At 39.2% G+C, this 12,424-nt stretch overlaps 1 protein-coding gene across 1 annotated transcript in view; it reads right to left on the bottom strand.

Annotated features, from left to right (window-relative positions):
• The window catches only part of ITPR2 (inositol 1,4,5-trisphosphate receptor type 2), a 458,186-nt gene that overhangs the window by 52,799 nt on the left and 392,963 nt on the right, over window positions 1-12,424 (bottom strand). Inside the window, 2 exon segments of the mRNA XM_049783873.1 lie at window positions 3,558-3,722; window positions 11,283-11,458. Coding sequence (XP_049639830.1) covers window positions 3,558-3,722; window positions 11,283-11,458 — 341 coding nt within the window.

Raw genomic sequence — 12,424 nt, 5'->3', positions numbered from 1 at the left:
TATTAAAAGTTGACAGCATACATTAGAAAGTACATGTTTCATTATCAAAGTGGGTTTAGAAAGATAATGTAATGTAACTGCATGTGATGGCACATACAGCTAGCATATGGGAGGCCGAATTAAATTCCTAGCACACAGAAAATCCAGAAAAAGCAATAAATGGTGGCTTGCATGTGAGTCATATTTTCAAAAATGGTATGATTGGATTTGGCATCTCTTTCTGGGCAGCGCTGAGAATTTCTGCACTAGCCGGACAATCAGGGATTGGTGTCAAGATGCGGAAGACTGAGCCTAAACCAGTCTAATTGTCTTGCAGTCTAATTTCTAGTCTAATTGTCTTGCAGATAATTGATGTCAAGATAATATCTTGTTTGCTCACTTTAGGAATCTGATACTTTTATTATTCTCAAAGACAGATAAGTGTCTAAGTGTTTGACTATCTAACTCCCAGTGGGAGTGGCAGCCTTAGAAACTCAAGAACAAACTTTTCAGTACAGGGGTTGGGGAGCTGGCTCAAAAAAAGAGGAAATCCTTTGCATCTGGGAAACCTGGATCAATCCATGTATCAAAATGTACCTCAAGAACCTATGGGAAAGCTACCTGTAGCAGAAGCCAAGAGTGGCTCTTGAGTACTGGTTGGATGTGGCCCCTAAACAATGCAAAACAAAAGATTCTTCTGTGCAGATAGAGCCACTAAGGCAAACACAATTTCCGTATTATTTACACTCTGGCTTTAAAAACTCTTTTAAGTATGTAGTTGACTTAACGAAAGGACTGATTAGTGGGCTCCGAAGTTTTGCAGCTTTTAAAGCCCTGGCAAGTGGAGTTTCTGATCCATGGAACGGTAATCTGGGGGGTGTAAGATCCCATTAGGATAGTTCTTTCTGTTTATTTCTGAGAGGGAAACCCAGAGTGTGGCTTTTCTTATATTGGGTTAAGGACTGTATTTTTGGACACAGCTTAGATAGTTAAAAAAACAATAGCAATATATGTTTAAAATTGGGAATTTGAAACATGCCCATTACAATTGTCTGCTAGGGCTTTAAACTACAACATGGCCTTCTTCAAGGCCAATGTAGGGACACAGAATTAGCATCAGCACTGATCAAAGCCAAGAGGACACAAGTAGAGAAGAGTTAGGTAACATAAATGGGCAGTAACACAAGAAGGCACACTTCATAACCAAATGCAAACACATCTCTGTTCGTCAGGATCCTTTGCAGGAAAACAAAGACACACAGACCATTTCAGATTCTACATTACCTCTTGACTGGCTCTGCAGGTACAAGTACAAACCCCACCATTTCACAGATGAAGGCTGAAGCACAAAAATGTTACAGAACACGGCTTATTGGCACTAAACTCAGGGGCAGGATAAGCCTGGAGAGATCACAAGTCAACTTTTTTCACATGGAGGTTTGCCCATGAATCAGGGCAGAAATGAAATTCATTTATTCTTAGAACAGCAAAAACTCAGCTTCCACAAAGATTTATAATGGGACTCCATTAAATTAAGAAGCTTCTGTACCTCAAAGGATATGATGTCCAGAATAACAAGACAATCCACAGACAGGGAGAAACTATTTGTTTATCATCACTGAATAAATGGTTAATATCCAAGATATAAATTACTGGTAGAATTCTATAAGAAAATAAATTCAATCCCATCAAAAAATGGGGAAAAGAGATGGCCAGAAATTTCCTCAAAGAAAGACAAATGGCCAAAAGACACATTAAAAAGTGTTCTGCATTATTAATCACTGGGGAGATGCAGATCAAAACAATGAGATATTATCTCATACCACAGAGATTGGTACACATCTAAAAAAACATGGATGAGGGGAAAAGGGACCCTTATTCACTGCAGGGGGAATGTCAAGTAATCCAGCCTTTTGAGAAACAATATGGACATGCCTCAAAAAACTAGGAATTCATCTTCTATATAACCCAGAAATTCCACTCCTTGGGATACACCCCAAAGTCCCTAAAGCACAATGCAGAAAACATATATGCATCCCATTTTCACTAAACAATATTCACAATAGCCAGAATCTGAAAACAGCTCAAGTGCCTAAAAATAGATGAATGAATAAAGAAACTAGTACGTCTACACAATGAAATATTAGTTGGCCGTAAGAAAAGATGGAGTCATGCAATTTTCTGCTACATGAATGAAACTGGAAAGTATCATGAGTGAAATTAGTCAGAGTGAGAAGGGTAGACCAAGAATAATCTCTCTGATATGTGGGATATGAAAAAACATAATAGTGGAATAACACATGTCTAAAGGCAATAAAAATAAGGAACAAAAACTAATTTGTAGTAGTAAGCCTGCACTGTGATATGGGACAGGTCAGGGAAGGGCACAATATGATCTTGCTGAAGAAGATGAAAGCTTCAATGAGTTTTAAAGTATCTATCATAGAGGCAGGCTAGATTAGGAGGAATACTGATGGAGAGAAGTGAATACTGGTGAAAGGATGGGTATTAGAACACTGTATAACTGAAATTTATTCATGAATAACTGTAGCTTTGAAGTTCATGGTGATTTAACTAAAAAAACCCAACAACTCACTTCTGATTGCTGAATGATCTAACATACTGCAGAGGAGGTAATTTTGTAGGAACACAGGAGACAGCAGCTTGGGCTGCTGGGGCTATAGCTTTGGGGGGTTTGAGAGAAAATGGAAAATGATTCATTTTCAGCTTCTATTGGGGCCAGGAGGCAAGGGTTCTATGCTCAAGACCAGAAAGACTAAGGTGGGAGAGCTTCAACGTGGTTACTGAGCAGTGCTCACTCCTGCGTGAAGCTAAGTGCATGATACCCCTGTGGCATCAGGATGCCAACCTGAGCCATTCTATTGTGAAACATCATAACACATGCTCACTGGCCCCTCTCCTGGCTTATGGCAAGAAAATAGGAAACAAATACCCCACACCTACACAGACAGACAGACAGACAGACAGACAGACACACACACACACACACACACACACAGTCAACAGAACACAAGAACAAGAACTCTAGGTAAGTTTTGACAAATATATAATGAGCCAGGTCTATGCAAATGAGCTGAACAATAAAGGGTACATCAGATACTGCCAGTCTATGCTCAAAACAATTCATATTTCTGTGAGGATGGTAGTTTGCTCACTGTTCCTAACATACTATTTGACAGAAAAGCAGTGGCATTATCAAGAAAAAACAATGATTCCTGAAGATCCATCTTTCTCTTCATGGTGAGAAAAAAAAAATCACTGAATGCAAAAGGAAGTTCAGATTTGGCAGAAACAATAGCTATGCGCCTGGGATAAGGGGTGGAGTAACAGTGATTCCTTCTTGAGAAGAAGAGGATTCCACCATCTCTGTGATTTCTCTGAAGGGAGAAAAATGCACTAAAAAATATTAATTCGAGCTTTTTCACAGAAATTTTAGAAATAGCATAATTTGTCCCAAATGTCAGGCTCTGCTCTAAAAAAATAAAATCCAGGAAAGAGGCAAAAGAAGCAGCATTGTGTGTTTTTGCAGCAGACCCAGGCCTATACAGTGAACTCACCAGGAAGCTATAGAAGAACTCATGGACAAAGAGGCCCAGTGTGCAGACCAGGACGTAGGTCACATGGTAGAGAAATGCCATATCCAGGATGACCGCTCTGTAGCCGCGAGTGAATGTACCTCGGTTCCCAACAAAACTCACCAGAAATACGATTTTATTACAGAGCTAAAGGGAAGAAAAGGGATGTTACTGCCTTTTTTATATAGAAACTCATATAAATATCAGGTATAGATAAAACTTATTTTTCACTAGATCCATGGCTTTTACTCCCAACCACTATGCCAGGATATATAAGAGATTTGCAAGTATCTTAATCCATGTGCTCTTTGTCGGGCCTCAATTTTTTTAGTTTTTGACTTTTTCTACTGAGTATTATTTTGAACACACACATCAGTAAAATTTTATTTTTCATTACCTTAGAACATAAAACATATATATAGATTAAATATGACATGTGAAATATTACATGAGAACTACATTTTAAATTGCCTATTGTAGCAGAATTTTAGGATATAGAATTTTAATACTGCAAGTATTGGAAACTATGACCTATAAGATAAATGCTGAAGAAATGTTAATACAAACAATTGCCATATTTTGGATTTTGTAATCATTGCATTATTTATAAACCAGTGAATCCATTTTATTTCCTAGTCATCAATGAAAGTATTCCAGGTTTCATACTCCCATTATTCATTCTTCCTAACTACCTTTGAGCGGCCCTATTGGGCTTCATCTTCCCAGTCTTAACTCTGGAGACAGAGTTCCTCTTGGTTGCTGACAGTAGTTCCTCTTGAACTATTGTGGGTTTTTCTTAATGAATGTGTGAAAGACATTGCCCTCTGAGAATGAATTTAGATAGCATTTAGAAGTCACAGGACACTTTGAGTGGAAGTGAAATATGAAAAGCTCAAAGAAAGTTCTTTCCTCTTCTGGAGTCCAAATCCACACAGATAAAATGAGGCAGGGGCTATGGAGATGTGGTAAAAGGGAGCCGACCAAACCAAAACATAGCAACTAAAATGCTCAAGCCTCTGCTACATGTTTCTCAGTTGATCATCTCAACCATTGGTGGTATGGATCCTATCATTGCCTTTGGAATGATTAATGTGATGTGGATCTCACCTGACATTCAGCTCAGTCCTGGTCTGTGCTACTTTTTAAGAGAGGGACAACCTGTGTGTACCTGCTCCTTCCTCTCCAGCACAAGCTTCGTGGGTGAGAAGTAGCTCTTCCAGTCTCAGAAAATAGGGGTAAAGGAGCTCCTGGTTGCATTTAACAACATACATTCATGGACATAACAATCCAGAAAATGGGCAAGAAAGGGAATTAAGAATCATGATTCTACACATAAAAATTGTTTTCGGGCCAGCACGGTGGCGCTAGAGGTAAGGTGTCTGCCTTGCCAGGGCTAGCCTGGACCACGGTTCGATTCCCCGGCGTCCGTTATGGTCCCCCAAGCCAGGAGCGTCACCGGGTGTGGCCCAAAAAATCAAAAAAAAAATTGTTTTCAGTGGCTCATGCTTAAATTTATACCATTTACCTCAATTCTATCGCTACATTCATTGATACAAAATGGAAATAAAATTCTATTAGAGTTATAAGTTAGAATTATAGAGCTGGAGAGAGGGAGGACACTGCTTGCGTTGAATGTGACTGACCTGGTTCAATCCCTCACACTGCAGATGGTCCCTTGTGCCTTGTCATGAATGTTCCCTGAACACAGCTGGGTACGGCCCAATTCCCTACACCCCCCTCAAAAAAAAATTGGAATTACAACTTGTCAGAAAAAGGGGTTATGCTCTTAGGACAGATGTCTGTTTCGTTTCCTGATTTTTACCTCTCTAATCAGAATCAGTAAAATAATTTTATAGGAAAATCACTTATAAACCTGCTCACAGAGGGCAAGTTTCACAGATTTTTAAACCTCAGAAAGAGCAGTACAATTTATTTCTCAATCGATCCACACTTTGGACCAAGAGGGCCTCTGACTATTTATCTTTGCATGGAAAATAAAGACCCACTTTCTTTGTCTAAGTTGTTTTTCTTTAAACTTCGAGCTGATTGCCGATGGGCAGGCACTGCTCTCTGGACTGTGCTGAGTATAGAGAGAGTGGTGGCATTTGCAGTGGGGCCCTGTGACTACAGCAACTAGAAACACAAAAATGTGCTTGCATGTGCTGTCACCAAGGAGAAATGGGTACCAGTCAAAATGCCTGCCTGGGTCTGAGGAGACAGTTCAAAGGGCTGGAGCCCATGCTTGGCATGCAGGAGTCATGGGGTTGATTCCCAGCACTATGGACCTGCAATTGATTATGAACACCACAGGGTGTGACTTCCAAATCCCCCCCAAAACACAGAAAAGAACCTAAACACTGGCACTTTTTACTGGGTGACCTTGAGACTTGCACATTATATTTCTAGAACACTTCCATGAAAGTGGGCCTACTTATGAGAGTGAGACACTGACTCCTTTCTTGACTTGCCATCTATGTAGTCCTTCATTTGTCTTGAACCAAATATGGTTTATAAAACAAGGGTCCATGAGGGTCACAAGAGGGAGGTATGAGAGCTGAGCACAAGAGTGGTAAGAAGGCTGCCTGGGTCAACCCACAGACACCAACATATTTGACCATAAAGGCCTTCGCCTACTTCTTTACTTCTTCAAAGCTAGCCTTGGAGTCCTCATTTAATTATTGGGGGTGGGTGAACTGGGTGATGGTGGAGTGCCAGGGAGATGGATCAAAGGGTTGGAGTGCTTGCCTAGTCTTGGGAGGCACAGGGTCAATCCCCAACAGCACATGGTCTCCTGACAACAACCTCCCCACCCAAATGACCCCTGAACAACCCCAGATGTGGCTCCCAAAACAAACAAAAGAGAAGGAAAGACTATCACTGTAAGCACTTTCAATCTCTTTTACAGTGACTGCACAACAAAGATTGAGAAGATAATTCTCTCAAAACAAAATCCAACTTAACTAATTAGTTAAGACCTTAATTAATTAGCTAATTAGTGGACACAGTAAGCAAGTTTGTGCATTCTAACTAGGTACCTTAATTATGTGTTCAGTAGTATTTCTCTATGTACTGCATGGTGCACAGACTTGTCCTTTAGGACTTTAACCAGGGCTGTGCAGTGGAAAAAATCAGGTAGGGCCAGGCTTCCTGGGCTACAACCTTGGTGCAGACATTGGTTAGTTTGGTAAATAAATCCTCCTGGTCTCTAGAGGATGCTGTACACTCAGCTCAGCAATGAAATGGCTGCAAATGAGTCATAGCTGGGAACCTCACTGCGCTCTAGTATTCTCTGCACCTCAAATCTTACTACTTTATTACAGCTTCTTGGCATCAGGCTTTTGTCGTATTTGAGTCTATATCCGTGATCAAGAATTCTAGTTCCATCTCACATGATTCCTATGGGAAAACAGAATCTATTGAACAGAATAAATTGAAGCCCCCCACCCAAATGGTTTATTATTTACTTAAAAATAAAACTGTGGGCCCGGAGAGATAGCGCAGCGGCATTTGCCTTGCAAGAAGCCAATCCAGGACCAAAGGTGGTCGGTTCGAATACCGGTGCCCCATATGGTCCCCCGTGCCTGCTAGGAGCTATTTCTGAGCAGACAGCCAGAAGTAACTCCTGAGCATCGCCAGGTGTGGCCCAAAAACCAAATAAATAAATAAATAAATAAATAAATAAATAAAAATAAAACTGCGACACTGAAGAGGTACAGAGAGTGCAGCACTTGCCTTGTATGTAGACAACCCAGTTTGATTCCTGGCCTCCCATATGTTCTCCTGAGTATAGCCAGGAGTAATTCCTGACTGCAGAGCCAGGAGTAATCCCTGAGCAACATCAAATGTGACTCCACTCCCCCTCCCCCCAAATGAGGCTGGAACATGGGTTCAACTCAGGTTTGATTCCCAGCATTCCATATGGTCCCCCAAGCCCAACAGAAGTGAGTCCCATGTGCAGAACTAGGAGTAACCCCTGAGTATCATTAAATGTGGCTCCCAAACCAAAAAATAAATAAAATCTCATTTACTTTCTTAAATTACGTGTCAACTACATTTTCAATTTCTATTACCTTCTAAATGAGACAATTGATGGAAACAACCTTTTTTAGTGATAGGGTATCCCAGGGCTTGACAAACCAATATATTCAAAGTGTAGAAAGATTTCTGACATGGCCCAAATTACCACAGAAATCTTACAAACAGCCAATGAAACATGCAGTGTAAAATGGAGGATCTGAACAAATGGAACACATGCTGGTTTCATACCAGCTCTGGAGTTGATTCTGATTTCTGACTCTGCATCTGGAGGTTAGAGTAGAGACATTAGTGTGTCTCTGTGTTAGTGCATGGGTGCAAATGATCTGAGGGGATATGTGAGAGTCTGAATGTGTACATGAATGTAATAAGAAGTGCCGCTGGGTATGTGTGTGACTGTGGTGAAGGTATGAGTGTGTGACTGTGAATGTGTCAGTGTGTGTATGAGAGACAGTGTGTGTGATATGTGAAGGATGGGTGTGACCACATGAGTGTCTGTAAATGCGTGAGTATATAAATGTGTACATGAATGAATGTGCTTGAATGTAAGAGAGTGTATGTGAGTGTGAGATTGAATTGTGTGTGAGAGTAAGTGTGTGTATGAATTGTAGAGTGAGTGAGAGTGTGAGTGAGAGATTTGGAGGCTTTGACACAATATGGAAGTGAATTTGGATGTTAAGTAATTCCCTCTTACAGATGAACAGCAACCAAGGAAGCAGATGTAACTAGGAAGTCTGAAATGAGCTAATTGCTATTATCACTCTCTTCAAAACACCTTCTGCTTTGCCTCTCTGCAAAATGGAGAAATGGAGTTGTAGCATAAGGAAAAATTTTCATATTATGAATAACTGAAAGTTAAATGTTGTACAAATGCCATAAACTAAGTCATATACTTCCTGACACTACTAGAAAGGAAAAATCGCTGTAAATGAGAAATATTAACAGCTATTTTATAGGCATTTAATGAATATTTATTACAAAAACTAAAAACTTAGACAAAAATTAAGGAAGCAGTTAAATTATATAGCATTCATATGTCTACAAATGTTTTTGTTATTAATACATAATTTATAAATAACTTTAATGGCATAACATTTTAAGTTGATCCAAAATTTATAAAATGGATGTTTATGATTTCCAAAATAATGTTCATTTCCTGGACCAGTAACTACAAACACAATGTGGAGAATAAGCAGCACTGAGTTATAAGAAGATAAGATTTAAAATGAAAAAAAAATGGAAAATTTGAAACATATCTCAAATATTGAGATGACTTCTGTGACAAGACAGAGAAACCCAGCAGCATCTCAACTAAACTTTGATATTTAAAATTACCTACTGTTGCTAAAAATCAATTGCAAGTTGATGATTTTCTATGGTCAAAATGCCCTGGACTGGCAGGTCAGCATGTATGGTTTGAGGCTTTGCAAAAGCTATTTCAGGCCTACAGGTGCCTGGAGTTCCCAGGGATTGAACCACTGATGGGGAGGATTCGTATGTGGATGTGTCTGTTCAGGAAGAAAGACTGAGCTCACATCACCTCTCATTTTTTTTTTTTATGGGAAACTATTCTCCCCAAACTTAGCAGATGTTATCTGTTTATGTTGTTCCTTGGTGGGGGAAAAAAAAAGACTCCACATGTTAGTGGCTTCCCCAATAGACATTAAAATGTCATTCCTAATCTCTTTATAGATTCTTGAAGTTTCTGGATGGCAGGGATCATATATGGCCTCTACCTCCTGATATTTTCAGTCTATTGGATAACAAAGTTCAGAAAAATGTTGGTTATTTTGAGTTCAACTCTAGCATCTGTTTCATAGATCAAACCTGGATTTTCTTATTTTGATTACTGACTTATGGACAGCCAATTATTGTTTATGATTATGATTTGTGTCATTAAATGATGTGACATATAGTCTTTGTATTTTTTAAGTAAAAATATAAAATAAATTCATGATTAGGTTGAAAAATCTAGACAAATCCATAGCTTCAAAAGTGCAAGCCTTCCACATGTAGAAAGAGATGCTATGGATTATGGTGGAGGACAGGATTTCATCTAAGCCTGTGATGACTCATGCCCTCAAGGATTTGATTAAACAGTTCACTGGGTAATTTATGGATTCCTTATGGAAAGCACATATACTACACTCCCCTGTACTGACAGGGAGTCAGTAACAATTGATTTAGTTGCCTAACATTCTCATTAGCCAGAAGCAGTCATAGATTATGACCAGGTTTTATAGAAACATAATACTATTGGTCAGAAACACTAAACTGGCCATGCAAGCTTAGTTCTATAGGTCTTGGTGGCTCAGGTGGCTATTCATTTATTCATGTTTGATAAATACTTGCCATATATTTAATGTGCAAGGCACTGTAAAGATGTAAGAATACAAAGACAATCTTTCAACCATCAACACCATTGAGAAACATTAGTTCAGTGCCAGAGTTTCAGTTCATGTTTTCCAAAGACCACCGTGATACTGTCCACCCTGGAGTACTAGAATGATCTATGGAATAGTAGTAGTAGCTTGGAGTATGGCTAGAGGATGGGGATTTCTGTTTTCTTTGCTTAAAGAGGTAGATTTCAGGGTAGGGAGCTGATGCATGTTTTGTTTTTTGTTTTGTTTTGTTTTGTTTTCTTAAAAGAGAAAAATGTGGGGCCGGAGAGATAGCACAGTGGTGTTTGCCTTGCAAGCAGCCGATCCAGGACCTAAGGTGGTTGGTTCAAATCCCGGCATCCCATATGGTCCCCCATGCCTGCAGGAGCTATTTCTGAGCAGAAAGCCAGGAGTAACCCCTGAGCACTGCCGGGTGTGGCCTAAAAACAGAAAAACAAAAACAAAAAACAAAAAGAGAAAAAATGTTTGGGAACCTCTGATTTGAACAATCACAATCCAGAAGAAATGTATATTGTAGCAGGAAAGCAAAGACCTATATACAGAGCCTGGAACCCAGGACACTGTCAGAAACCTGTTAAAGAGGTACATTAGGACAAGAGGACAAACCAGCCTTGTCTCAAACCCACCCACAATCCATTCTCTCCATCAAGTACTTGCCTTTCCTTCAGGCCTATTAGGGCTTTTCCAGGCAGAACTTGATTTGTTCCCTTTAAAATTCCATTCCATGGGTACAGGGCTGACTATTTGGAAAAGTACTCTGCCTTATGTAGACAAAACTTAACCAGTTCAACTTTTTGAAATGTGTTCCTGTCTCCTAATATTTTAAGCTTTAGTGGGGAAATAAAAACCCTTATCAAAAACCCTTTTTACAAATTTATAGGCTTTGTTCATCTCGAGCCCAATTTCTATTTTCTCATTTAGCATCACTTTATGATTGTTTTATAAAAGGCATGCCTTAAATTCTTCAGAATCTGACTTCATTTTCCTGGGATTATTTGGAATTCACTTTAGGATGCTAACTGTGGCATTAAAATAAAATTGAATTAAACTCATTGCAGAATTGGATCATGCCCCAAATGCTACCTTCTTAAACATATCAAATTTTTATTATGCATTTTCAATCTTTCAGAAATAAAGAAGGTAAAAAATGAACTGTCATTAATCTGGATTCACAATAAACTAAAATAGATTGCATAAATAAAATTGAAGCATCTAGTTACATTTTTCTATTTTTTTAATTATCTACAACAGTACAAGCTTCAGTACTTACATTTGCAGCGCCAAGAAGTATTAATGTAGGCCCAAGGCCTATGGTATATATTGATCTGAGCATTACAGACACAAGGAAGGGCCGGATCCCCACAGGCTTGGAGAAGAAAAATAGCACAGAGGTACAGACTGCAACTGCTATCCAAAGAAGAACTGAGAACAACGGAGAAAGTGTACCTGGAAAACAAGAAAGAAGTTTCTTTTCACCAAGAACAAAACATGGGGACATTGGTGGCAGGAAAGTTGCACTGATGAAAGGGGATGTACATTTTATAACTGAAACCCAACTATGAACATGCTTGTAACCACAATGCTTAAATAAAGAAATTATATATATATATACATATATATAACCAAACCAGAAAATGTTTATATATTTGCCACATTACTTTATGTACGGTGTGAGGTAAGCTATAAGACACTGGGCACCAATGTACCCCATACTACACAGTGTATGTCTACAAGAAATATAACTGAACACATTACTCGGGATTACATCTGCAGAAAGTCTGTGACTGATTTTTGGCTAAGTACAATCTTGCTAATGTCCCTACCATGAAGACTGAGAACTGTCATCTTTCTCTCCTATAAGAATAATATGCTTGGAGTTGGACCAATAGTACAGTGGGTAGAGCACTTGCCATGCACACAGCCAACCCATGTTTGATCCCCGGCAACACACATGGTTCCTCAAGTCCACTAAGAGTGATTCCTAAATGTAGAGTCAGGAATAATCCTTGAGCAGTCCCAGTTGTGGCCAAAAGAAAAAAAACAAACAAACAAGAATTGCATGTTAAATATTTTTCATAGAATACTCTTACTGGAAATCTTGATTAAAATGAACAGGAGATTTCCCCCAGAGTCAGAAAATACCTATGATTTGCTTTTCAAGGACTCTGCTAGGTTGGAAAGAATTCCTAGGGTGCCAAATAGGAGGAGCTTCGCCTTGTAAAACTTTATGGTTTGGTGTGAGAGAATGTAGGGGGCTAAGCTAGTGTCTTCAGAATGGTCTCACTCATCTATGGGTTTTAAGAAAAATGAAAGACATTCTTGCAATCATTTTCAGAGACAAAAGAGAGGAGGGCTGGAAGTTACAGCCCACTTCATGAACCTCACCACAAAGTGTGATGAGTTTAGTTACAG

Source organism: Suncus etruscus, chromosome 11, assembly GCF_024139225.1.
Source record: "Suncus etruscus isolate mSunEtr1 chromosome 11, mSunEtr1.pri.cur, whole genome shotgun sequence".
NCBI classification, from domain to species: domain Eukaryota; kingdom Metazoa; phylum Chordata; class Mammalia; order Eulipotyphla; family Soricidae; genus Suncus; species Suncus etruscus.
Note: the sequence above shows the minus strand (reverse complement) of the source record. Positions and strands in the feature narration are given on the sequence as shown.